Below are 27,633 nucleotides of genomic sequence, written 5' to 3' on the forward strand. Positions count from 1 at the left end.
AGAGAGAGAGTTTTTCAATGATGTTGCTTGGGAATGTTGATATGATTCAACACTATTATCTGATTTGGATGCTGCAGCAGATAATTCTCATTTCTTTTTACCGCCCATGTTCTGTTGCCTGCTTCGTGCATTGACCATGTCCAAAATTTTCTACATAAATAAACTATAAAAGTCATAGCTGGGGTCCAATATCTTCAATTATCAAGGGACAACAAAATCATAGCAATTCCATTTTGAGGGTGACTGATAATAACTTTTCCTTAAGTTGTGGTGGGCTCACTTAGTGAAAAAGGTGTGGATTTTTTTTTTATTTCCCACTTTGCTTTTGGTTAATTAACTGGAACATGATGATGCAAGTATTTGCATCACTTCTCACTTCACTCTAATTAGGTAAAATTAAGATACATGGGTTATTTAAAAGAGTAATTGATAAAACAGAAGAGATAACAGAGAGGAGTAAAGAAAGTCTAAAAGTGCCAACCCAAGCGTCCTCATTTTCCGACAAAAGTGATTTTATTGAACTGCTTTCCTCCTTGATTTAATGTTAAGAGAGACTATTTCTCCTTAATCACTTGACGGAAGAACATTTCAAGAAACAAATTGATTAAGAGTGCACATTGATTACAAATTTCACTTTTGAATGAGTAACACATCTTGTTTATTACTCATAATGAGCATCAAGGGTAAATATTATTCTCTCTAAACAAGTTCGAAGCCCGTTTTATTCAGTAATATCTAAGGTGCAAAGGACAAGATTTATAAATTCAGAAGCTAAAACTCAAATTTTAAATACATCGGCTTCATTACCCTAAGAGAGTATCTACTGACTGATTCCCACTGGGAAGCTTCAACTTAAATGAGTCAGTCTACTTGCATGTTTTCAGGAAAAGGAATTGAAGCACAACAATGATAAAAACCACTTTCATCGTACACAAATCTTTGTGAAAGATGAGCTTCCTTAATGAGATACTCTCCCCATTCCTTGGATCCGAACTGCTTGAAAATGTCTCGTGCATCAAAGTAATCAACCCTTCTTGTTCCTTTTCTCCTGCAAAATCCAGTTAAGAATCACTTATCAGCCCAACCAGATATAAAGAGAAACCAAATGGTTAATAACTAATAAAAGGAGGGGCAGAGTGGGGGTGGGGGAGAGGAGAGAAAAATGGAACTTGCCTTTTCTTATGCCTTATATTCATCAGAGTGGCATGCAGCTGCTATTTGGGAAACAACCAACTGTTAGCGATAATTTTCTTCAAACCAAACTGCAATCTAACAATTAAAATGAAAAGACCCAAAAGCAATGCGAAGCCACTTTGGGGGACTAAATATGGTAAGAAATAAATTTAAAATATAATCCCCTCGCAGCATATGGATAATTAAAACTGGCTTACTGTTTTGGTACAGAAAGAAGTTTAATTATCACTCTTAGAAACCGTAATTTAAATTGATTAGGTCACAGTACCCATACAAAATGAAGGCAAATTGAAGCAACATTTTTGTATTTCAGATATAATCAATATAATATTCAGATAAGGCTGAATAATAAACTATAGTCCTTCATGCAGATAAGCTAGAATGCAATCATTCAGAAAATATTTTCATCAACCTCTATGCAATAACTCAACTCAATAGGTAGTAGAAACTAGAAAGATATAGTATCAAAATATTATTAATTCAAAATTAAGAATACATAATAACATACCAAAATCCAGAATAACACGAGATAAACATATTGGAGGCCAAAAGTGAGTATTTTAGAAGGTCATATACTGTACCTTCAACTTTTTGTTATAATCTCTGTGGAACACAAGTCCAGCTTCGTTAAATGCGTCAATGATGACTTCTACGATGGTTCAAGAAATTTCAAAAGATTCCATTGAATAAAATTAACAATTAAATTTAATGAAATGATGTAATATTGTTTCATTTTAATTATAAGTGAAGTGCACAGTGGAGCAAAAATTGATGAAACAAAGGCAATCAGGATACGACATGCATGGAGAAGTCGATCACCATCGCCAATTTCTTCCACAGGCGCATAGAGTATACGAGCTTTATCCTTGGAACCTCTCATTAAATCCTGAAAACACATAAGGTCAATCATAAACAAGTAACATTATAAGAAACATAAGTGGCTTCCTCCCTTAACCCTCTTGAAGAAAGCAGCTAAGATGCACAATGTAGATAAAAGACAGTTCCACACACTGATCCTAGTCTCTCTCTTGACAGAAGATCATACAATCCCATGCCATCATTAAAATGCTCAAAGCAAATTATGCATAGTGATTAGAAACTTTGAAGATTAAGGACTCATAGATTAATACAGTCAGATAGCACCTCTAACACCTCATACTCAATAAGCATTAAGCACTTAAAAAATTCTACAAGCTGCATCCAAAATGGAATACAATCTTACCAGTCCCTTCAGTCTTATAAAGAGAGGACGGTTGTCCAAGGCATCCATCACCTTTGAGGAAATACTCTGGAGAAAACACAGGAAATTAGACTATCAAGAATCCCACTATTGACTAATAAATATATAATTTAATAGAATTTACCTTCAAGACATTGGTAGCTGCATTAACTCGGTCTTTGTTCCACAACTTCAACATCAATACAGTTAAGTGAAATGTTTTTGGTTTAATAAATATGGATTTGTCAATTCCCAAGTCTGTTTGAAATCACAAACAGTGAGATTTTTTGTCAGTCGAAGAAAGAGAAAGAACTGATGTCATTGACAAGTACTAATGCAAATGATCTTCAATGAATTTGAAGGAAGACAATATTTACATATGTGAATAAATCCCATCACAAACATGCAACATTTGCACCTGCAAATCACATCGTGTGTGCCTTTGATTCAATGAAAAGAGAAGCTACCAATAAACTGAAAATTCTACCTTATTACTCTCTCAGTATAACCATTCTATTTGGGCATATATGAATATCTATATCCACTTCCACAGATTAACTGTAGATTCTACATACCACAAAAAGGATTGTGCAGATTTAAAGCATTAATGCATCACAAAATACAATGGTTCTCACCAGATGAAGTAGAAGGCCTGGATGCTTTAGCTTCATAGCCAACAATAGGTATGCTTGTTCTATCCACTTTAACACGTTCACTGTTGTCACCTATGTTAAGTTCAACTGCAACTTTATGTTCTTGGTCTACCTGTTGCTCCTTTTCTTCACTGTCAGAAGCATCTTCATTTGATTTGCTACCCACATTCTCATCTAGGCATACATCAGTAATTCCCAATATGGTGTTTTGAAAATTAACAAGCTTGTCAACCAATTCCGGATGTACAGCCAATGGAAGAGATACAAAGTGAGAGTAGTCAAGACTTGGACTTTCGACTGCCTGTGATACAAGAGAAGTGTTAAGATATCGTTGATAGCAAGATATCAAAGAGGAAGAAACAATAATAAGTAGGACTTACATAGGAAAGCAAAATAAGTAAAATAATCACAGGCTCTATATATTATGAAATAGTTCTTAATAAGTTTATGTTAAACAATGGGAAAAAATTCCTAACAAGAAGTTCAGAGAACCTTTGGAATAATTGAGTAGCTGACAAAAGTAATAACGGGATTCTTCTATTACCAGTATAATTTTTATTTTTTTTTGCATGATAAACAACAGCTAAGGCATTACTGACCCTAGCTACCCATCCCTCTCCATTATATAATTTTTCACAGGCATGGCCCAGTTCAATACTGACAAAAAGTGTGCGAAAGAAAAGGTTGACCAGTAAACTAGTACTTGAGTTTTTTCAGCAACAAATAATATACACCACACCGTTACAATTTTAATAAACCATAAAGATGTGTCACTAACCTCAGCAATTATAGCTTGTATCTTTTCTGAAGCTTTAGCTACACTATCTGTTGAATTGCCTTCAATGACTGCAACAAAAGTAAAAAATACAATACAATAGCATACAGATAACAATCAGATTCCCTAGAAACAGAGTGAAAATTTTTCAAATTAGAATACCTGAAACTCAAAATGTTGTAATATATTGTGAAAAATTGTTTAAATAACATCATATTAACCAGATTTAAATTAATTATCAAAGACCAAGACAACTTACTGATAGAGTCCTCCTTTTTGGATGATGGCAATATAATCTTAACTCCCATCTCCTTTTCAAATTTTTTCTGCGTAGATCCTCTGGAAGAGGAAGATTGAAGGAATAAGGAACCTACATGTTATTTGAGTCTTAAAAGAGGTTTAGATGCAGAATTTCTTACTCTTTTCCTTTAATAAAACGAATTACAGAAGCACCGACCTGCATATCAAGCACAGACAGTGAGATCAAATCTATGAACTTTGGTTTTAACATTACCCTATACATGGTCTTCACAATAACCTTTTCTATTATGCTAATTGTTTAAAGACATGCTGAATTAAGCAAAGACAACATCTAGCAGATTCAGCAGCCATTTTAACCAAGCAAGCATGTCTTGGTAAAAACATCTTATAGATAAATAGTAAATACATGGAAATGGTTTCCTAGAAGATCTCTAAAAGCATCTGGTTCATCTGTACTAAGCCAGTTAAGCCCAACAAAAATAGTATAACAGCAGGGAAAGGGCCAACTGAATTATACTCAAGAGGAATAATGAGAAAATCCAGCCATTGAGCAAATGGGTCTCATTTTGAGGCTTATTACTGACAGACCAATTTTTTTGCCCCTTTTTTCCAAAACCTAATAATTAAAGTAATACCTCAACTGAAAGTGAATGCCTTTCTGCTGAAGGCACTGGCTCTCCTTCCAAAGTTTCATCCTTGATGTCATCCAGCGAGGCACTAGAACTCAGAGTCAAGTCAGTTCCTTCATTCACTGCTTCAGCAACCTCCACACCCAGTTGAGCATCTGAAACATTGCTTGATATACTGCAGTGCATTTCTTGAATTTGACTTCCATCTTCCGAAACATCCTTTACCAAGCTTTCTAAAAATTGACATCAAAGGTCCCATCAGCAACATCAAATGTTACTAAACCAACAAAAATCGCATTATTTCTGTTTGAGAGTGAAATACAAAATTCAGTTTCAATCTCTACAAAAAATTAAAACAAAAAATCAACTGTTAGAAATAAAATATGATATCTACAATGTGACCAGTGTACATTAATATAAAAGGCCAATCCACAATCAGCAGAACACCATCCAATGTTGCCAAAGGAGATAAATATTGTATAGTGATAATCAGAAACTATTAAAATGACAGGGTATTTATAGCAATTATCGATTATGAGTTAAGAGTCAATGCTTTGAACTTAGGTCATATCTGAAAATCTGAAAACTGTTTTTCCGGACAAAAAGCGAGGAGAAAAAAAAGACTGACAAGCAAAGGAAGAATGAAATATGAGAGGAAAAAGAAACCGTTTCCAGTTTAAGAATCAAGAAATGTGTCACCAGCTTATAGGTATTTTATCATTTAAGGTCCACAATCAAGCTAGTTTGTTTGCATCTGCACCGTGTAGCATTTCTATGACCATTAGACAAGGATTAGCAAACAAAAGAATCCAACAAATGATCCATCTGTGATAGCAAACAGTATCATAGGTCATGTTGATAAAGACGAAAAAAGAAAGAATAAAACCAAAGACCTTCATTGACACTGGCTTGAGTAGACACAGGTCTCCACACAGGGTTAATTATTTTCTGCTTCTTGTCCCCGTACACAGCTCCCTGATTATCTCTTGCTCCACCCATTTTCCAGTCACGGCTTAAACTATAATAAGAACAGCCTCCCTGTCATGAGAGCAGAACAACAAGCAAATGGTTCTAAATCTCCAATTCAGATGCTTACAAGCAATAGTAATAAGACTGTACAAATTAAAACAATTATCTAGGAGAACTGAAAAGATTTTTTTTTTTGGTCATTTTTGAAAAAAAAAAAGGATTCTAGAAATTAAAGTACTAAAAAAGAGCAAATATAATCAAATAGTCTCTTTTCTGTCAAGCTTTCAACAAATCAAAGAGCAAACATGGCCAAACAGCAAAAAACTAGAAAAGGGTACTCAATAATCTATATAAATGATAGTATCATTTTTCACAAAATAAGGTAATATAACTTCATAAAGTATCATATAAGCAATACATCCATTAACAATTAGCAAAAAGAAATAAGCATATTTGAAACCTGAGAGTGATCAAGCGGCCTCGAGTTCACATAAGTACTCGTAAACTTCAGCAAACGGTCAACCCGGTCAAGTCTGCATAGTGCAAGCATAGTAAGCTTAAATTCAATAACCAGTAATACCCAGAAAAGAAAAATACAGATATATAATAGTTTACTTTTGGTTTATTAGATGCGTTTAAAGAAACTGGACAGAACTGATGAGTGTACCTGAAGTGAGCCCTGCAACTGCAAGTTAACATTCGAGCCCCCTCCCCTGCACGCTGTCAGAAAGTGTGAGAAGGATAATTGTTTCACACGTGTGCAAGTGATGACTCATTACAGGAGAATGACTAATTTATTATTTTATTTACTTACTTGCGGCCATTTAAGTGGGCTTCTGTTTAATTTGGGCAGCCCATTTATTAACATTTTAATCAAACACTCATTATTGAGAGAACAACTCTTTGATGAATATAAGTTATATTATTACATAATTTAACCATGTCCTTATTTTAAATCGTGAGTTAACATAATATAACTAATTGAATAATTAATCGTGTTAGAAATAGGTTGAGTGTCAAGCACTTCAATAAATCTCAAAACTAAATAAAATTAATAAATAGATTATACAAATCCAATATGTTTTTGTTGTAATATCATTTCGTGTCACTAATTTGTGTTGCAGTGGTGAGTTTTGTGACGAAATATCAATCATAATTTTTAATAAAAAAATTCTTTTCAGTTTTTCATTTTATCATTCGATACAGTGCTAATTTACTTTCTATGATTCTTATGTACCTTTCTTAATTCTTTCAATCTAATATTATTGGACAAAAACAGAAATTTAAAGCAGTAACAAAATGACTTTTCATCAATAAAAAGCCTTTAATTTATTGGTTAATTAGATAACAATATTTTAGCCAAGTAATCTATGCGTTAATTAAATTAAAAAATCGAAACCCCTTTACATATTTTATATATCACTATTTGGTCTTATAATTTGTCTCCCGCTTACTCAATTTTCATTATACATCAAATAATGTGTTACAATTTATGTAAAATTAATTTAATGAAAATTTAAGATCGATTCAAGGAATTTGAAAAACAAAAAAAAAAAGAAAAGAATGAAACTCTTGCCTTTTCTTTTTTTTTAAAAAAAAAAATTAATTTTCCATATAGGAATTAATGCAGAACCCGGAAGCCCTCGGGATTATCTTATACCATACTTGACAAAGAAGTGAACAGAAAAAGACTCATTCAAAGACAAAGAAATGAAGCCATGTAGCCTCTATTGAAGAGTACCCAAAGAAACTTGAACAATAAACAAAGAACACCTTAAGAGACAAAATTCTTCTCGTACGTTAATTATATATCTCCCTCAACATGCAAGACGCCTTGTTGCGGCACTGCAACTTGATCAGCCATGGTGTGCCTTGGAGTTTTCTTCGGGTGCAGACGTGCCCATCGTTCAATCAACGACTACGTTGTATCAGCTTTGGCGATCATTGCCATTCTTTCCGGTTTGCGTTTACTTTATTACTCCATTTGTCGTTTGTCGAAGAAGGAGAATTCTGATCGTAATGAAGATTCAAATGATGGATTGGAATTTGGAAATGCGCCAGCGCTAGCCAGTGGCTCAAGCCGTGAAATGCAAAAGTAATTGTGTTTAATTCCTATATGGGCGTATGAAATTGTATGCTTGGTAACAACAGCATGTGTTTCTCTTTCATTTGAGGCAAAATTATTTAGAAAAAAGTGAATTAATTCTCCTGGTCAGTACTTGAGCATATGTAGATACCTGTATTCTCAACTGTGTGAGATGGATTATAATTATTATTCTGTTAATTTATTATTTTTCAGGTTTTGCGGGTTCAGGATAAAGATCCAGTACAATTCCAGAATATGCATACAATTTCTAATTAGGTAGTATGAGTGAAGGATTAAAAATATTGATTATTAGTCTTAAAAATACACGGTTCAGTCAGTATGTGACTTTCACTCATCCAAGAAGCAATTTTGCTGCTTCATTTTATAACACTGCAGAGAACAAACTTGAAGAAGAAAAGCTCTCTCAAATCTACCTCACAAAGTCCACTGTCGATCAGTTAAACTTTATGAAGCTCCGTTGACAAAACCATAATAATAAGGATCCCGTTATTTTACGTTTAACGTAACGTACATCCACACACAGCAACAATTTTCGTGATAGAGTCCACAATTGTTGTTGTGTGTGGCGTACGTTACGTTAAACGTAAAGTAGCACCAGCCTAATAATAACAAACTGCGGCTGCCTTTTCCGGTACTATTTTTTATTATCAAAAGGAGTGACGCACGTGCCAAGCACATGGGACTTATTTGACGAGTCCGAGGAACATCAATAACGAAAACGACCGCGTTCGGGACCTTGATATTGATTTTCACCCAACTGTCGCTTTTGCTACTTATTTAGCACGTGCTGTTTGATTCTTTCACATATGTATCGAGATATTGTATGCTGGCTACAGCCTTCATGGTTTTACTTTAAGACAATATAATAAATTTTTACATGGTAAATTGGCAAATTAAAATAATTACGTGCAAAGTGTGGCAATCAGTCCAAGAATCGAATTCAATTTACAATTTTTCAAATTACGAAGCACCAAACTCATGAAATGAGAAACTTTTAATTGGTTCAAATGTGATGTGTTGAGTAATGATAGATATTTTAAATTTTTTATCCTAATTTTATAGATGTGTTATTTATTTAGTGGTTGATAATTTTTTATAAGATTTAACTGAATTAATTATACTTCTCACCAATCAATTGATGAATACCATATTATTTGAGTTAGTTTTTTTAGATAAAAAATTTAAGATGTATAGCATTATCGTTATATTCTACTGATAAATTAAAGAGACCGCAAAGAATAATTAATTCAATACTTAAATATTCATCTAAAATATGCTAGCTAGCTAGCCAGCTAGTTTACGAGAAAATTAAGAAAAATCAACTTTAATTCTTCCTAGCATAATTAATTACATATAAACCATATTATTAATGGTCCACATTATCCCTAATTAAACAATTAAACTAAACTGAAGCTAACTAATATACACTAATTTCTTTGCACCAACACGCATTTAGTTACTTAAACTAACCTTCTTGTAGCTCAAAATACTCATGCCCATTAGTCTTGTTCAAATGCCCACAAGAACTTTTTGGTCGTGTCACACGCCACATCTTAAGGACACCATCAAGGCTGCCAGTGCAAATTGTGCAATATTCATCCTCAGTCTCTTCCCCGAAACGCCCTAAAAATGCAATGGCACATCGAATTGGCCCTCTGTGTCCCACCAAAACTGCTAGCATTGTATGTCTTCCATCTTGTTCTCTAGCCCAAACCCTACTAGTTGAGTCAGCAGAGCCACTGATCACATAATTAGCCACGCTAGCAAGGCACATCACGGCGTGAGTGTGACCCTGAAGTGCACCACCGTATTGCAATTGGCTCGAGAACCAGCCCTTATGCCAGTAGTGTATGTAGCCATCGGTGCAGCCACCGTACAATAACCCATCATCCAGGGTTAGGGTTAGGGTTTTCACTGGTGAATACTTTGCTGTTAGGGTTAAAATGAGCGTGTGGAGCTGGTTTTCACTGTAGAAATAACGACGCCAAACTCTGACAGTGGCATCATCAGAGGCGGAGTAAAGAACTCCGTCGTCAGCCACAACTAGAGCATTGATTGGCTCTGAATGTGCTTGGATGGTCTCAATGCATTTGGAGTCTCTTATGCGCCATACTTTAATTGTTTTATCAAGGGAAGCTGAGTATAGGGTATCATCAGAAACGTTGATTGCTATTGAAGTTATTGGCCCCATATGCTTCATCTGCTAAACATACATTAATACAAAACACAATATAATCCAATTCTTTGTCACTTAAATTTATATAATGCTGGAACAATATTAAATACTTATAAACTGATTATTAAAATGTTATATACCATCAATAAAACAAAGAGAATTAATGCAACGAGAGCATCTATTCCCATTACTAAGTCCACCAAGAAACTGAAAAATTAGTTTCTTGTTTCAGCCAAGCCTTACAAAAAGCCACAATAACCCCGACTTCAATCAATTTCTGTCTAAACATATTAATTATGAAGAAAGATTGTAATTTTTTTTTCTTTTCTGTCGCATAACAAGTTGGTGTGTGTCCCCCATTATTGAAATTATGAACTGTTTCTCTCACAACACAAATAAATTTTTGTCCTGCAGGCCACTGAATCATTTATGGGAACAAAAGCCAATAGAAGCTTAAGCCTTTATATCTCCATATATACTCATTTTCTATTTTAATTAGTTGCTAGAAGCATTTAATTAAAATTATGCCACGTCAACTAAATTTTACTATTTTTCCACTCTACTGTTATTATTTCACTAAAAATTTTGTCTTCTGGGAAGTTAACATTAATAGGTCACAACAGAACTTACCAATATCCCTCGATATTCAATAAATTACGTTTGAAAGTCGGTGCCTCTCCCTGTCGCAACATTCATGAATTAATAATATCCCCAGCTAGTTTCGCTTTTCTTGTCAAAGTACTTTAGTTTCTTTTCTTGTGAAAATACTCTGTTTCATATTCAAAATTTGGTTCAAATATATAATCTAATTCAAGGCTGAAAAGTATTTAGAATCACTAATATCAGTAAGGAAATACTTAAATTAATATTTTATTATTATTATTATTTTTAATTGTTATATCACAGTAAGGAAATCCATATATATAGGCTATAGCAAGAAGTAATTATTAAATCCTAAACCATGTGTTATAATTTCACAAAACTGTTTAGTACTCGGGTTCTCATCATCATCATTTTTCAAACACACAAATGAATGTATTTCAACGACAAAACAAATAATGCCATTAATGCAAAACAGTTAAAAAGTTTCATATAGTAGCTAACATCACATTACCATCTTGTCTTTGCCGACGATGAGGTTCCGAACAGCGCCACCAGTCTTCGGAATCGTTGCCAGCTTAACATGTTTCACCCCACTATCCCAAGTGCTACGCCAAACCCTAATCTTGCCATCCCCATAAGCAGCATAAACCCTATCATGGCTCACCTCCATTGCAACTACCATACTTGTCTTCGCCTTCAGCCGCCCACATTCAGTGAACTCCGGCTGCTTCCATATCCTTATCACATTTGAGTCAGAGCCCGTGTAGATAAACCCATTTCCTACAGCTATGCACAGTATCTGGCCGTCTTTCTTGAGAACAGAAGATATGCAACGGTATGATGATGAGGTTTCTGGGCTGCTGCTGCCCGCCGCTGCGGTGGGGTTGAAAGGGTGGCGAGGAGAGGAAAGAGGAGAAGTGTGGAGGCTTATCGGAGAGGAAAAGCGAGGTGGTGAGTATGGAAATGTGGAGAATGAAGGTTCCTTTGTTGATATGCTTCTCAAGAACGTGCTTGGCGCTGTTCCAGTTGGTGTTGTCTCTCTTATAGCAAAAGATGGATTTGGAGAGTCTAGAGAAGACATTGTTTTCTCTCTCTGCTGCTTCTCTTGTCTCTCTCCCAAATTCAACAGGACAAGGATATTGGTTGAATATATACGGTGGAGTTTAATAATATATGGTGTAATGAGTTTCATAGTTTGGTGGGTTCGTAACATAAATGCTAGCTGATATGTGCATGTTACTCAGCTGCCAGAAGTGCTTTTGATTCTGCAATTTTAAAGTTTCATAAGTTATCATTATTATTCTTTTACAATTTTCATAATACCCTCTTAACCTCCTGATGTTAAAGTTTCAATGAAAAATATTTGTTTGGTGATCGAAATGATTTTGTCAATGAAACTTGCAATTAAGGGGTAATGGAATATTATTATAAAAACTATAGAGGGTAACTAGTAAATCCTTGAATATGGTAATATACATATACAGCCGGCTCCATATACATAATATATTTTACTCCATAATTAATTTCTAAATCCTTCGGAGTGGGATATCCTAATTAGGAATTAATGCTACTGAAAATTAACCAAGTAGAATCCGTACATATTACAAGAATCAAGCATTCGAATATATTTTTTCTGTTAAGACGCCCTTAGCTATCAAATAGTGCCAAAAGTCGTAAGCAACATGAAAGATATTATTTAGTGAATATTTAATTGTTTGTAAACGCTAATAATTTCTTTGAAAATTAAGTATACTATAAGAACATTTTTGGGCCGTCTATCTGGATCGCGGGTTCATTCAAGGCCCAATAAAGCAACCATCCTATTTGTAGACCCTTTAATTTATTCATCCGTTTCAAGACAGAAGCGCGAGCGAGCGAGAGAGAGAGATGGCATGGAGAGGACAATTATCTCGGAGCATGAAGGAACTGAGGATCTTACTCTGCCAGACTTCTCCTTCAAGCTCCTCCACTAGGTATACGTGTACCCTTTACTCTTGAATTTGTTTGATTGATAGATGAAATGAATTAGCATTATTTCAGTTTCTTCAAATCAACGATTTTTGGAATTGGGATACCTTCGGATTCTGATTAGTTTGTTAATTTTCAGTAGCATTTCTTGGGATATCCAATGATTTAGAAATTAAGGGGTTAAAAATTTAATTTTACTTACATATATATGTGTATGTATTACCATATTCATGGGAGTGGAAAATGAGAATGAAGGCAGACTATGCATTGGATGCTCACAGCTTTACTGAATGATACTGACTATTTCTGTGTTTGGTGTTTTAATAATGTTAACTAATTTTGGAAGCTTTATAACTTTGAGTAATAATAAGTTATAAACTTGTTTAATAATTGATAATCAATCCGCAAGAAAGAACTAGTACAAACTAATTAGTTTTCTCATAAGTTTAAAATGAATTGCAGATCCTTTGTAGAGAGGAACTACAAGGAGTTGAAGACTTTAAACCCCAAACTTCCTATCTTGATTCGTGAGTGCAGTGGGATTGAGCCCCAGTTATGGGCTAGATATGGTATATCTACTCTTCCTGCTCTTTGATTTCTTCATGTCATTTTTTGTTACCTCCCCCATTATACATTTGCATTTGAAGGTCTTTTTTCTTTCTTTTTACTCTCTGCTTTGCTTTTTTGAAAAGTTTATGGTCATGTCTCACTGCTGCAAAATTTTATATTACTATAGAAAGTTCAACAAATATTTGTAGGCTAGAGCCTAATTATAACCCATCTACAATAGTTTCCAAATGTCAGGCTGATATGGTATTGAGCTTCAATATTATAGGTGCTCCTAGTGACTTCTGCTATTAAGTTCTCCTAGGATGTACAAGGGGTCTTGGTCCTGATTTTGGTTCTCTGGGGATAGGGTGCGATTGGGTATTATAGAAAAGTTGAAAAGAGAAAAACAAGTACTCCATATTGCTAATAATTTGTTTTGGCCTTTCTATGTCCAAACAAATGCTGGTTTAGTTGAGAATAAAACAAAAAGAAACAATAGAATTTATGTGACATGTTTAAAGATGAAAGGAGGAGGTCTTGTGTTCATTCAGTTAAACATGGTTACTATTTTCCCTTTCATATTATGAGTATTTTATATATAGTGACAGTATGAAAGCAGATATTCATTTGATTTTTGTACACCACTGCAGCTGAAAGAGGTCCCAGACCTGAAATTGATTTTGCATTTTGAACTCTTTTGTTTTACTGCATGGCAACCAGAAAAAATTTCTCTCAAATAAAAAATGCTTCAATATCTTATAGATGAAAAAGCCTTCTTAGAGATCTGAGTAGGTTGGTGTAGTATTTGTGTTCTTTGGGCAGTGTGAGTCTTCTAGGACAAAAAAGACATAGCTGATTTGAGTCGTCTAGAACAAGAAAACATGGTTGATGTTGGATAGGAATCATCCATAAGCCATCTTTACTCTACGTAGCTGTTTATTTCTTTTGGAATATTGTAGCTTCTACCGTCAAAGAAATGTATCATGGCCAGATTTTTGTCCCAATCACCATATGCTACATATCCAACCATCTTCAATGGCTAAGAAACTTTTCCCTTTGGATAATCCTCCTGCTGTTGTATGCTGTGTCATGGTTATCCATCTTCTTCTAACTTTTCAAACATTCAAATGAAATGAGTGCTAATGGTCAGAACATGTCGGATATATAAGTCCATTCATAGGAAACCAAAGACTTTCCTACTTTAGGTATGAATAGTAATCAAAGTTATTAAATAATTTCTGTACCTACTTTCTCTTGAAAACAGAGTGCATTTGAAAAAAAAAACAAAAAACAAAATTCTTATGTTTTAATGATTAAATAAATCAAGAAGCTGCACATGGTCATTCTTTCCTGTTTACTCTGGAGGCCTGCTGAGTTAAATTTTGATGCACATTTAAGAATTTGAAAGATCCAGCTCCTTATTGAGTTGTTTTGTGTTGCACAATGACCAAAAGTTTTTAACTAAGTTTTCATTTGAGATCCCAACTCTTTGTATTCATTTCACGATATTGGCCCCTGGTATCCACGTTAGTGTTCGAAAAATATTAAGTTTGTTTTGCTGGGCGTGAGTCTTGATATGTTTTTTCTAATTTTTTTTTTTTATTGTTGGATGAACGTTGTTGTCTTATACTTATGTGCCTAAAACATCATACTAGGCAACTTACATTTCATTACTGATTAAGATTGCTCCCTATTCATTTATGCATGACACTAACCCATTTTTATCCCTTGCCACTTTTGTGTTGTGCATTTTACTTGAAACTTTATGCTGTTATCTCGTCAATTGACCTTTCATATCTACACAGATATGGGTGTTGAGAAGGGCATTGGTTTGGATGGTCTGAATGAGGCACAGATCACAAAGGCACTCGAAGACCTTGTCAAAGCTGGGGAAGCCCTTAAGCGTTGATATTGCTACTCTTTGATCCATATGAGATGAAATAAATGTGTTAGAAAAATCTTGATATGACCAGTTTGCTCTTTTGTTTAGCAATCATTTTGATGTACTTTGCATGGTTGTCCAATATCTTGATTATTGTCTGCATTAGCATATTATACTCTCATCCATATCTTTCAGCTCAATTAGTGCTAATGTAATACCAAAATAACACTGATCAGGGATTATCTTTGAGATTAAGACTTATCTTTTTCCTAAATGTGTTTATATTTACTTTCCATACAACATGGAATATGCCCCTTATTATCAAACGATCTATTTCGCATTTGCTTGAAATACAATGGCTTTACAAGGAACTGAAGAAGAGAGATGCCAATTGTTGTAAATTTCATAGTGTCAAATATTGGCGACATCATCTGGAACCTGTCATATTTAAGAGCTTTATGACAACTAAAAGCCGGAAGCCTCTCGATACGAATAGCTTGATGAATGCATGGCCTGTCCTTCCGCAAGGAACTCCTCGGCTTCATTGGGTTTGGTGTTTCAACGTATCTGATCGTTGAATCAAAGTTAGCACTACTGATCATTGAATCCGATGGTGATGATGTGATCAGTTTAATCACAACGAAGATCCAAAACAGAAGATGGGTTGGTAAGGTGATTGAACAAATCCTATAACTCAACTCAGAAACTATATAATGTGAAGGATGTGCGAATGAATGGGATGGACAAAAAACTTACTAGTGATTGCAATTTGTTTGAACATCTTTTTTTTTTTTTTTAAACTACTGCTGAGGTTAGAAATGCGTTAATATCTCTGAAGTGCCAGAGGTATGAAAATCAATGCATCCAGCAATGATGTTCAAAGAAATGAAATTGTTGATCCAAACTCAAATACGCATTTGTCTCCAGTCTCCAATTTGTGCTTCCTCAAAATTCACCTCACCCACGGCTGAACACTGTGATAATCATTCAAGAGCAAACAAACAATCAAAGGAAAAAAAAAAATCAAAAACAGCAAACACAAAGCAATTAGCAGAGTTAATAGTGGCTTACAGAATGAGCCAATCCCCAGATACCAAGGCTTTATATAGAGCCTCAATGACATCATACGACATTGGTCAGCCTGTTTTGGATTTGTTATGACAAATTAGATACATCATCCAAAAGCCTCTTCAAGTATTCCGGTATACAATTTGCAAGTAGTATCATTGAATCTGCAACAAGTTTGGGCTAAGAAAGAGGGGCTTAAATGATTGAAAATCGATGGAACTAATTATCCAGACTATTGAATTAAATTATATTTATTTACTAACGCTTATTTTTGATGCAATGCGTGGGCTACGTTAAATTTTATTTAATGTAGCAAAAACATTTTTACGTACTTGTTCAACGCTTATTAAATTGGTGAATAACTTAGAATTACGTTTAACCAACAATAAAAATTGAGAATTAAAAAGTTTTTGAGAATTCGATACACAATTACAGAAAAACAATTGGGCATATTCTTCTGCACCATGATGGTTTTCATGTGATGGAGATTTCAACCACCTAGGTCGCTGCAGCATAAGCCGACCCAGTGAATATAGCCTCTGCCTCTACAAATTCCACATCACCAAAGAAGTCTCTTCTCGAGTTGCGGCAGCATCCATGGCATATCTTGCTGAATTTCTACCAATTCCACCCAAACCAACAACACCCTCTCATGCTTTTATAGCTTCATAGAACCAATAAAAATAAATAAATCTTAAGCCTTCTCAACAGGTACATCGAAACACCATTCCAAATGCAGCTGAAGAGATCAATCTGGAAGGTTAGGCCTTGCCTTCATCAAGCTATTTATCAAATTATTAGTAAGTTATTCCAATTTTTTGATTAAGTTCATTAACTCTTCTTTCTGCATTTTATATTCTTTTTTTAATTATTGAAATCCAACATTTTACGTGAATGTTTCAAGATTTTTTTTAGATCCCTACTTCTCATTAAAATTTATCAAATTCTTGGTAAATTATTTCAACTTTTGGGTTAAGCTCTTCAACTTTTGTTCCCACCACTTTTTAGTTATTTATTTATGCTCTTTTTATTGAATTCCAATATTTTGAGCAGGTGTTTCACGTTCACTTTTTAAATTCCTACTTTCCATTGCAATTTATAAAGTTCTTAGTAAATTGTTCCAACTTTTAGGTAAATTCTTTAACTCTTGTTTTCACCACTTTTTAGTTTTATATTCATACTTCTTTTATTGAATTTCAATATTTTTGGTGGAAATTTCAAGTCTACTTTTTGAATCCCTACTTCCAATTGGAATTAATCAAATTCTTTGTGAGTTATTCCTAATTTTGGGTTAAATTCTTTTCTCACCACTTTTTGATTTTTTTCTCACCAACGTAGGTCTAAATTCTAATGCAATAATGCTGGAGACACTTTGGTAAAAAAATTTGGCATTATATAACATAATTTATATAAAAAAAATTAATTGAGTTTTACAACTATAATAAAAAAATGTGGTCAATAAGAAGATTTTGGAGGATTAATCAATTAAATCCATCTTAATTTATTTTGTTGTGACTTATATTTTTATTGTATTTGAACATTAATGTTACTCTATAATAAGTTTAATTTGACCATTTTACACTCATATGATAAAAGTACCAAAATACCCAAAAAATTTACTTTAACTTTACTAATTTTTTATGAAAAAATTGTTTGTAAATTATGTATAAGTGCTACATATTATTATGATTACTAATGTTCAAGCAAGGGTTTTATTTTCTTAAAAAAAGGCTAGATTATAAGTTATAAAACTAAGGGTCAATTGAGATTGCAATGATTGTTGAAATAAGTTGTTTTTATTGTACGGATGAAAAAAGTTGCTGATTAAAAAAAAGTGGCATGGTGTTTGATAAATTATTTTGTTACGGTTGCTCTAAGTTTGAAAAATAGAGTAATGCATTTGATAAATTTTAATAGAAGTGTTGTTTTATTATATAATGATCAAAATAAATATAAGTTTAAATTGTCAAAACTTATTAAATAAGCTACTTATAACATTCAACTTCAATCCCAAATGAGACCTAATTTTTAAACCATTAGATACAACAACACAAGTTTTTAGGGGTAATTTGGTCATTTGATGTTATAAGGATAACTAGTAGTAAACCATTAATTTTGTTAAAAAATTACTGATGCCATAAGAGTATTTTAGAAATTTTAGTATTATAATATTTATACAATTTATTAATCAATTATTTTAGATATACAAATATTCAATTTATAAAAACAATCAATTTTTATAAAAGCACTATCTCTTTGTAAATAATTAATTTCGCATTTTATTTTAATTCAGAGGATTAAATTGTACTTATACACTTTATGGGTAAAATAGACTTTTATTATAGAATTTGTTATAAATTATGTTAATTTTTAACAGTTTGTGGTAAAATAATGCAAATTAAAAAATTAGACATAAAAATTAATTATATAAAAACTTTGATATAAAATGATATGTCAAGAAAAGTTTAGTAGTTTAATGATAATATCTAAAAAGACAAACCCTATACAACCACAAATTGTCAAAATATATAAGCAAAAAAATGGCATGCTAGTTCGCGCTCTCGAACCACAACATGACGTGTACGTCATACGTCCTCCCCATCTGGAAATGTAGCTTCGATTGCCTGTCCTGAAACAGCAAGTTTAAACATCTTGCTGACCTTCTTGTCCCTCTGCAATAGCATGTAAAAAATTTGTTCTTGAAATTTAAATGCATAATCTCAATTTTGAACTAACATAATGCTTGAGGCTAATAAAACTAGAAGTGGAGCTATTGGCACCCCTTTAAAACTCTTATCAAACCCATTTGTTTATGATTTTACAATTTCAACCTTAATTTGAATTATTTTATACAAAACTTAATTAGTCACACCCATCTACTTCAACAACAATATCGTCAACAATCAGATTTGTTGTTTATGACTCAGATGTAGAATCTCATTTACAAACCATTCATTAAATAGCATCAAATGAATTATTCAAAAGAACAATTTTGAATAAAAGACAAAGACGAATGTAAAAGTAAAATAACTTTAAAAGTATACAACTGTTTGTGGAAAAAAAAAAGGAAGAAGAATAAGGTTTCACTCTTATTTAAAGCCTAAATCATAAATTCAATGGTTTGAAAAGAAATCACTCCAAAATTAAATTTAAAAGGTTTAAGTACTGAACTTACGATGTTGAATACATACAACCATTATAAATTTAAAATGAAACAAAAATGTCATTGAACTTAGAAGAGTTTCGTTGAGAGAGAGAGAGAGAAATGAGCTTTACTGAAATTTTTGTTTAGAAAGGTAATCAGAAGGTTATTTGTGGAATTAAATAGAGATTATTTTTAAAAGGGGTTCTATGAGGACATTTGAGGGGTAGCGATAGTCCACCTCTAAAACATAAAACTAAACATCAATCAATAGAGAAAACATAAACTTAAACACCAATCAATAGAGAAAACATAAAACTAAACATCAATCAATAGAGAAAACATAAACTTAAACACCAATCAATAGAGAAAACATAAACCTAAACATCAATCAATAGAGAAAAAACTTACATCGGTGACAGCAAAGATTGAGTCCAGAAACAATGACAGCATCAGTTACCAATTCAAATCTAGATACTTTAATCAAGCCAATATTGGTTGGCTTATCAGCATTAGTTGTAACAGTTCCACTCATTCTATTAACGATCGTTATAATCCCTATGCGGTCGCATTCACACTACGAAGAAAAAATTAGCCCATACAAATGACACAAATAATACATGAAAAACGAAATTAATCGTTTTAGTTTACTTCTCTTCCAGTCCATCAAAATTAGAGTGGAACTGAGGAGAAATCATTTGCTAGTGTTACTGGACCTGGTTACCACTATGACAGAGAAAATTTAAAGTCATTGAGCTCTTCATATTCATGTTTGAAAGCTTCAGCACATGGAGATTTCAGTGGCATTGCTGGTCACTTGATTCATTTGTGTCTTAGGTTGAAATTTGCACATTGCCTTCTTCACAACCTTAACAGTCTTACAGGGGCCACTTTATCTTTTTTTACGTCCATTTGCTTTAAAAAAAAATCAACAAACGTAAAAGTGAAAAAGATATGTATCTCAATCATAAATAAATAATAAGCTTGGCTCTCGTTATTAAAGAAAACACGAAGAAAAGGTGGGACCACATCCAAAACGCCTTGAGAAAAAATGTGTAGTGAAAAGACAAAACCTAATGATTACTTTGCCCAATGGACATGTGGGACTATATTTAGAATGCCTCGAGCAAAAACCGTGTAATGAAAATGCAAAATCCAATGGTTACATCGAGAGTAAATTTGTAATTTTAATAGATTAAATTAAATTTCTTGAAATCAGCTTGAATATTTAGTTAAATACATATGCTTTGAAGTAGCCTTTAGTTTGAAGTAAATTACAGAAAATTGTTTGAATTTTTTATAAAATGTAATTTCTTTCATACAATTATAAACTTGATGCTAATTTTGAAAATTTATTTAATATTTGATGCAATATAGGTATTTTAAAATAAATTTAAGTGTAAATGAAATTTAAAAAAAAAAATTAGTTGAGCATTAGTTGAAATGAAGGTGTTGTCAATTGACTAAAAACTCAGAGTAAATTCAAGTTACTTCAATATTTGATGAACAAAAATGTTATCAAATGGTTTTCTTTTCTACATTTTTCTTGTAATATTTTGTGTATATCATTGCATAAGCTTTGTGAAGACATCATACAATTAAACTTTACTTTAATGTAAATATGACATACAAAAAGATACATCATTCTATGTTATATGACAACTTATGTTATTCTGTAAAATTTTTCCTTTTTGACTCCATTTACATGGGCCATGTCCAATTTTTACATATATGCAAAATAAGTACCCATGCAAACTTCATTTTTGCTTGGAATAATAAAAGCATACACAATACTGCCAAACTTCCTATAGATTAGGTCATTAATGGGAAAAATCACAAAAATGTTAGAATCATTTATAATTATAGAGAATGTAAGCTTAATAGAAAAACTTGAGAGTGAGGTATACATGGTACCGGTACCTCAGGTATACCTTACATTAAGCTCAATGTTAGAGGTAACACATAAGATCTTATTATTGGTTTAACAAGTCTCCTTATTAGGACATTCTCTCATCATGAAAATTCTTCAAGTGTTTCATAAGTTTTTTTATTTCTTTTTCCTACGTTTTAAGATAAACAAAAGAAGTAGTGGCAAAGCACAAGAAGGTTAGCCTTTGATAATACACTAAAAGATTATTACTTTAAGTTTTATTAGAAAATAAGATGACATCAAGTGACCTAACTTCTCAACCCTATCATTTTTTCCGCCATTTTTGCAATTTATATAACATCAAAAGAACATTATAATCCATATAAATCATTATTTAAAAAGTGATCAGGCATGTATACGACACATAACTCGCCTATAAGTGTTACACTCAATTAAAATGATCTTATAGGTGAAATTACTTACATTTATTGCAATCATATATTCAAGAATTCAAGCATCAATATCAAATAAAATGAACGAATAAATAATCATACAAAGTATACGATATGCTAATTACTAAATAAATGTTTAGTAAGTTGAAATGAACTTATACCTATGTGAAATTACTTTAGCAACCAATGATTATAATAAAAAAAAAAGTAAAATGTATTTATTTAATGTTTTGTTCACTTTTTTCTTATGTTGTAAAGAGTACATGAAGTAAGTGAGCCATTTACAATGGTGGAAACAACAATACCAAAAATGCAAATAGAAGTGGTCAATTTTATGAATTTGCCCAGTGAAATGTTCACGATTGAAGAGAGAGCAAAATTTGAGTTAACTTTATAAAACAACCAAGCCTTATTAGTTTCGATAAGAGTGAAAAGAGGGTCAACAAATTAAAAGGAAATTTCTTAACTTAATCCTCAATCTAACTCATATTCGACATCAAAAACTTCAATCATAAACATTTCACCACCTTACTTGTTTTCTTGGCATTTTACAATTTTTTTGTCTTTGTAGATTATATGTAGTTGTATTGGTAACATGAATAGGGATGGCAAACAGCGGGCCTGGGCCGGGCTTTTTCAAGCCCATGTCCAGGCCCTCTGTTAGTTAAGTGTATGGGCCTGGGCCGGGCTCGGGCTTTAGTTATTTATTTAAAAATTTTTAAATTATTATAAATTTGAAATAAATTAATGATCAACAAGTTATTACAATCATAGATAAATTAAAGAAAATCAATATTTCAAATTAAAATAATTAATAAAGCAAATAAAAACTCATAACTTTAATTTTCTTTAATACTGGATTTTATAATTCAAACGCTCTCTTAATTAATTGACACAAAAAAGAGAATTTAGTATCATAATTTTAGTTTTTTTGAATCATAATTGATTTATAAGTTAAGAATTTAAGTTTTCTTTTTTTATTTTTAAAGTACTTTTCAATTTTAATTATATTATTCTAATTTATAAAATTATTTTTTAAAAAAGTAGTGTACTTGGGTTTTATCCTGGCTTTTTTTCTTGGGCCCTTGTCCAGGCCCTCATGGGTGAGGGTCGGGCCTAAGCCCGCGGGCCTGGGCTGGCCCGAGCTTTTTTGCCAACCCTAAACATGATCTACAAAAAGCAAACAGTGAACAAAAATTGGTAACGTTAATTCTGGTAATAGGAACATAACACAATTCACAACTTAACTATAAAAAGCAAACAATGAACAAAAATTACATACTTATACTAATAACATGATCTACAAAAAATAATGAAAATTTCTCAAAGTTGGATCTTTAACAATAATAGAATTAACAAAAAATTAACAAAATTCTAATGTCAGTACCATAGCAAACGGCAAAGAACACATTAACAAAAAGTTATGCTACAAAATTAATATTATAATCTATGAAATTCAAGTATTATTCACAACAAAAAAACAATAACAATTTAATTAACGAAAAAATTAATGAACAATAAGCCAATAAAAAAGAAGAGTCAACAACTCATAGTGGAGAGCGCAAACAATAGTGGAGTCGGCTGTCCCTCAGTAGCGAGGGAGAGAGATCGGAGACGGAGGTTTCACAGTGAGAGAGGACTGGTCGATTTTCATCTTTAATTATTTCACTAAAACACGTCGTTTAGCTTCAACTCGAAATTTCTTTAATGCCCTTATATCTGAAAATATATTTTATGCCCTTATTACATCAACAAGATATCAATAAATTTTTACCGTTTTTAATGAAATTGTAGTAAATTGATAATTGCGCAAATATTTGATAGTAAAATATATTATGATACTAACATGATATGTAAGTATAACTTTAATAATAAAATGAGAATATCCCAAAATGTTATAAGCACTGAAATTTTCAATTGCATTTGGAAATTTTCTGTTGCATCTCCAACTTAGCAGCTCTCTGTTTTAATTAATTTAAAAGCAATGTTAATAATTTTATTTTTCCTTTTGAATTAAAATAAATCTAACGATAAAAACTCGACCGGCGCTCACTCCGTCATTCACTCACTCACTATGAACAACACAACAACACTACTTCGTCACCCTCACTCTCCACGCTCCTCCACTCCGGGCACCACGATGCTCGACCGCTCCGTCTCCTCGCGCCGTCATGCCGCCGAATCTGACGCCGTCGCCGACTCGCCGACTCCTGATCCATCTTCCGACGACGATGAGTCCAAGACGAAACGGCAACACATTTCCCTCTTAGCCTCTAAGTACCTCTCCCGCATCAGCCACATGTCACCCTATCTTGTCATCTGTGTTTTCGCCTTGTTCGGCGTCGTTTCGTTTATCTTTCATTATTCTCGTAACCTCGTTTGTATTTCCCCTTACGATCCGCACTCTCGGATCGGGCCCGGGCTTTACCGACCAGACGCCGCCGAGTCGGATTTTGGCTACCTCGGTGTTCCCTGGTGTAAGTCTCTAATCCAAAAAGCTTTTATGAAGTCAGATCTACATTTTAATTAATATTCAATTTGCGTATACTATTAACTGATTTGTATTTCGCTTCACTTCATGTTAATAGTTTACGAAGCTGCAGTTTTTTTTTTTAAATTAGCTAGGATTGATGATGTTGAAGAGTTTTTGGATCCTGTAGAGAGCTAGTTAGTGAAAATTTATGAATTTGTTCTGATCTTTTATATATTTATGAATGGTAGTATCTGTAATGTGGCTGTTTAAGAATCAAGATGACAAGTTTGAAGATAAAGTAGCATTTCAATTTAAGTGGGATCTCTTAGTATGCACTTTATTTATTAGCTTCTTTTTTATTATTTGTTATCACTGGAATTGTGTTAGGTCTTAAACTGTCAATGGATTTTGTTGTCAATTTGTGTTGTGCTTTATAAGTTTCATCGAGAAATAGATTGGTTATGGGTGTGCTCGAATTTTGTTGCATGCCCTAAAATCATAAATTTGGAATCAGCTTCTGTTCATTTAGTGGAGTTTGTCAGTTTCTGTGCGGAACCTCGATATGACCTGATATATGTTCTTTATAAAGATTTTTCACGTTTTTTAATTACTTTCATCTTTGGTTTTCAAATGAATGAGTATATTTTAGGTTAACTTCTACTTCCTTTCTTGATTGTCACTCAACTTGAAATTGAAAAATTTTGGTTGTCTTGTGTATTGTCTTAAAGAACGAATATTTTTTATCTGTTAGATTTTGTTGAAAGATTAAAGTTTGAATCCGCTTCTTTTAGTTGTTTACAGTCGACGTCATTTAATTATTATCCTTGTCAAAAGGCAGATCGAAACATGGAAAGACAGTTGAATGGACAACCAAGGATTTAATCAAGGGTTTGGAAGAGTTTGTGCGGATATATGAAACTCGTCCAATAAAAAACAACATGTACGGGATGGGTTTTGACCACAGCTTTGGGCTTTGGTTCATTGCTCGATGGCTGAAGCCGGATCTGATGATTGAGAGTGGTGCTTTCAAGGGACATTCAACTTGGGTTTTGCGGCAGGCCATGCCAGATAAACCAATTATTTCAATTTCGCCCCGGCATCCTGCAAAGTACCTACAGAAGGGGCCTGCTTATGTTGATGAGAACTGTACTTATTTTGCTGGAAAAGATTTTGTGGATTTTGGTAGTATCGATTGGGGGTCTGTCATGAAGAGACATGGGATTACCAATCTCAGCCGAGTCCTAATCTTCTTTGATGACCATCAGAATGAATTGAAAAGGTACTCACTTTCTGGCTTATGTGATGTTAAGAAACCTTTGCACTTCCTTGTTCTATCTATTGTAGTTTTTACGCATGCTTCTCCAAATTTTCTCAATGTGGATTCGTCTTAATTCATGCTTTCATGACAGACTGAAACAGGCTCTGAAAGCAGGGTTTCAACATCTTGTTTTTGAGGATAATTATGATACTGGAACTGGAGACCATTATTCGTTGAGGCAGATATGTGATCAATCTTATATAAGAGGTGCATGCTCTCCCATCTTTGTTTAATGTTTTATAGGATACATGCGAATATTTGCCTCAAATCCTATGATGTGTATCTCCATTATGATCTTTAAACTCAATGAATTTCCCTTCCTTTTCCTCAGAATTGTTTGTACTAGAAATTGCAATTGGCTGTCTCTCAAGGAAGTGAATTTGACATAATTGAACTTTTCAAACAATTTCGATGATTATTTTTACCACTGAGAAGTGTATGATATTTTATCTACAAGATGTATTTGCATTGCCAATAGGCTTAGAAAAAAAGGCATGTCTCAAAGCAGGGGCTTATCTGCATTATGGCCCTCTCCTTTGCCTGTGTTTCTTGTCTGATGTGCTATCAATAAGTTTGACTGTGACTGTACCCTTGACACTGACTCTGTGATTGGAATGTCCCACTCAAATTTCCCATAGTTGGAACTAATCCTTACCCTTTTCAGCTTTTTTGCTGGTGGACATGCGATCAGAAAAAGTCAACAGTTATAAATGTTGCTGTATGCAACAATTTTATTTCATTTTACCTTTGTCCTTTTCTCAATTATTGGTCTTATACTCTTATGTACTAGATGGATCATATTCATGGATTGAGGTAAGTACTGGTATATTTAACTTGTTTCGCCTTGCATATATTTTATCCAGGAGGTGGCCATAGCTGCTTCAGAGATAGCGATGAAGCAAGGATCAGAGCAAGAAGGAAGAAATTCTGGGAGAAGGCAGTAGATGTAGAAGAACTATGTGGGACGGGTGAAACTTGGTGGGGTGTCAAAGGGGAGATGCGAGATAACTTTAACCACAGTAATAAGCCTATCTCCTATGCTGAACATTTTCAGAACAGCCGGTACGTTGAATCAATTTTAGAGGTTTATTGGGAGCTCCCTCCTGTGGCTGGCCCTTCCCTCACCCATCAAACACGATATGACCCTGCTCGTGCACCCAGTCCAATTGTTGAAGATGGCCGCTATGGCTTGTTCCAGCGGCTTGGTTTAAGTAGGCTTGAGACCTCTGTATTTAATGGATATACCCAGATGGTATATCTGCAAATTTCAGAACAAGAGTCATAAAAACGCGGAGGAATAGATGAGACTGGCACCTTTTTTAGCTTTACACAAGATCACAAATTATGAGATGTGTTAATATTCATGTATTTTGCTGTAGCTGTTCAGATTAGAGATAATCGTGAATTATTGTGTGTTTTTTTTTTGGGGGGGGAGGGGGGGTGGGGTGGGGTTCATTAAATTAACTGAATCACATACTTTCAGAGCAGTTCTTTTTACTTCACCATTCTTGCCGATTGCTTTTTTTCTTTTATGTTATGATTTCCATATACGTAGATGTAACCTATCAAAAATCGATTACGATGTCTATAATTTATGTGGGATATTAGTAATGTATAATCCTAGCATTTTGTATTTAAATTAGATAAGTAAAACAAGTTTAACGAACCAAATTGAACAAATCGGTTTAAACTAAAGCGAAGAAGTGGCAGTGACCTATAAATTGTCATTATGCCAAAACCCGTATTCGTGCGCACGTACTTTCATAACCCCTTAAGCCTTAACTCCCTTCACCATGGCTCTTGAATTTCTTCGAAATTTTTGTTCAATTTTCTTAAAATCTCGTAGAGTAATTGGCTTGAAGTTTTCAATTCTCGCCCAATTCATCAGCTGTAAGTATGGTTTCATGCAATAAATAGCCCGTCAAAACCATAAGCTTGTACTATTTATGCTTAACAAAACAATTTCCTTTGAATGCCGATCCTGTTGTTTTACATTTATTTCCATCATTAAAGAATTATTCAATTTGGAAATTTGGAAGCTTTGACAGAGACATTCAGTTTCGTCTACGGCATGGCTTATTTCCGAAATGTAATCAATTCTCATTGTAATTTTTATTTATTTAATTTCACTTTCTTTCTTTTTTGATTAATGAAGGGCTCACGAAGAGCTAATGCAACACTAAACGAGAGTGTGCAATGCCATAAGCATCATTACCAAGTAAACCAACAATATCAGAGGGAGGAGAATGAAGAACATGCAAGCCTAAGGGTTTAGTTAGGCTATAGGAAGCAAAGAAATCTGCAGCACTATTTGCTTCTCTGTAC

At 33.4% G+C, this 27,633-nt stretch overlaps 4 protein-coding genes across 8 annotated transcripts; 2 read left to right on the top strand and 2 right to left on the bottom strand.

The window, feature by feature from the left end:
* Positions 1-600: 600 nt before the first annotated feature.
* Positions 601-6,521, bottom strand: LOC102623371 (uncharacterized). Of its 5 annotated transcripts, none has more exons than XM_025095843.2 (14): positions 6,368-6,521; positions 6,161-6,233; positions 5,625-5,769; positions 4,738-4,964; positions 4,261-4,298; positions 4,101-4,180; positions 3,845-3,912; positions 3,049-3,367; positions 2,559-2,671; positions 2,417-2,482; positions 1,990-2,080; positions 1,776-1,843; positions 1,174-1,214; positions 601-1,048 (listed from the first exon to the last, which is right to left on the bottom strand). In XM_025095843.2, the coding sequence occupies exons 1-14, from the start codon at positions 6,397-6,399 to the stop codon at positions 862-864; spliced, it is 1,548 nt and encodes a 515-aa protein (XP_024951611.2). In that variant the 5' UTR covers positions 6,400-6,521; the 3' UTR covers positions 601-861. The 5 variants fall into 5 exon arrangements, with proteins under 5 accessions (XP_024951611.2, XP_006465646.2, XP_024951621.2 ...); XM_006465583.4 differs by having other exon boundaries at positions 1,174-1,211; positions 6,368-6,520; XM_025095853.2 differs by having other exon boundaries at positions 5,625-5,749; positions 6,368-6,444.
* Positions 6,522-9,096: 2,575 nt separating this feature from the next.
* LOC102624713 (protein JINGUBANG-like) lies at positions 9,097-11,918 on the bottom strand. The gene is made up of 2 exons (XM_006465676.4): positions 11,098-11,918; positions 9,097-10,007 (listed from the first exon to the last, which is right to left on the bottom strand). Exons 1-2 carry the CDS (start codon positions 11,797-11,799, stop codon positions 9,273-9,275), a joined length of 1,437 nt encoding a protein of 478 aa, XP_006465739.2. The 5' UTR covers positions 11,800-11,918; the 3' UTR covers positions 9,097-9,272.
* A 474-nt stretch (positions 11,919-12,392) lies between these two features.
* On the top strand, positions 12,393-15,259 carry LOC102623097 (NADH dehydrogenase [ubiquinone] 1 alpha subcomplex subunit 2). Its single transcript, XM_006465582.4, has 3 exons — positions 12,393-12,559; positions 13,017-13,123; positions 14,909-15,259. The coding sequence occupies exons 1-3, from the start codon at positions 12,474-12,476 to the stop codon at positions 15,010-15,012; spliced, it is 297 nt and encodes a 98-aa protein (XP_006465645.2). The 5' UTR covers positions 12,393-12,473; the 3' UTR covers positions 15,013-15,259.
* An 8,244-nt stretch (positions 15,260-23,503) lies between these two features.
* On the top strand, positions 23,504-26,730 carry LOC102622788 (uncharacterized). Its single transcript, XM_006465581.3, has 4 exons — positions 23,504-23,994; positions 24,825-25,269; positions 25,400-25,515; positions 26,172-26,730. Exons 1-4 carry the CDS (start codon positions 23,592-23,594, stop codon positions 26,591-26,593), a joined length of 1,386 nt encoding a protein of 461 aa, XP_006465644.2. The 5' UTR covers positions 23,504-23,591; the 3' UTR covers positions 26,594-26,730.
* Positions 26,731-27,633: the final 903 nt, after the last annotated feature.

Source organism: Citrus sinensis, chromosome 7 (genome assembly GCF_022201045.2).
Source record: "Citrus sinensis cultivar Valencia sweet orange chromosome 7, DVS_A1.0, whole genome shotgun sequence".
NCBI classification, from domain to species: Eukaryota; Viridiplantae; Streptophyta; class Magnoliopsida; order Sapindales; family Rutaceae; genus Citrus; species Citrus sinensis.

Bases quoted from the DNA above. Each gene is read 5' to 3' on its own strand.
- LOC102623371 (XM_025095843.2), bottom strand. From the start codon at position 6,399: ATGTTAACTTGCAGTTGCAGGGCTCACTTCAG. The intron at 6,234-6,367 runs GTACACTCATCA...TGCACTATGCAG, and splicing joins AGTTGCAGGGCTCACTTCAG to ACTTGACCGGGTTGACCGTT. The intron at 1,049-1,173 runs GCAAGTTCCATT...TGGATTTTGCAG, and splicing joins AATATAAGGCATAAGAAAAG to GAGAAAAGGAACAAGAAGGG.
- LOC102623097 (XM_006465582.4), top strand. From the start codon at position 12,474: ATGGCATGGAGAGGACAATTATCTCGGAGCATGAAGGAACTGAGGATC. The intron at 12,560-13,016 runs GTATACGTGTAC...AATGAATTGCAG, and splicing joins CCTTCAAGCTCCTCCACTAG to ATCCTTTGTAGAGAGGAACT. The intron at 13,124-14,908 runs GTATATCTACTC...ATATCTACACAG, and splicing joins CCAGTTATGGGCTAGATATG to ATATGGGTGTTGAGAAGGGC.
- LOC102624713 (XM_006465676.4), bottom strand. From the start codon at position 11,799: ATGTTACGAACCCACCAAACTATGAAACTCATTACACCATATATTATT. The intron at 10,008-11,097 runs GTAATGTGATGT...TATGTTTAGCAG, and splicing joins TCGTCGGCAAAGACAAGATG to ATGAAGCATATGGGGCCAAT.
- LOC102622788 (XM_006465581.3), top strand. From the start codon at position 23,592: ATGAACAACACAACAACACTACTTCGTCACCCTCACTCTCCACGCTCC. The intron at 23,995-24,824 runs GTAAGTCTCTAA...CCTTGTCAAAAG, and splicing joins CTACCTCGGTGTTCCCTGGT to GCAGATCGAAACATGGAAAG. The intron at 25,516-26,171 runs GTGCATGCTCTC...TATTTTATCCAG, and splicing joins TGATCAATCTTATATAAGAG to GAGGTGGCCATAGCTGCTTC.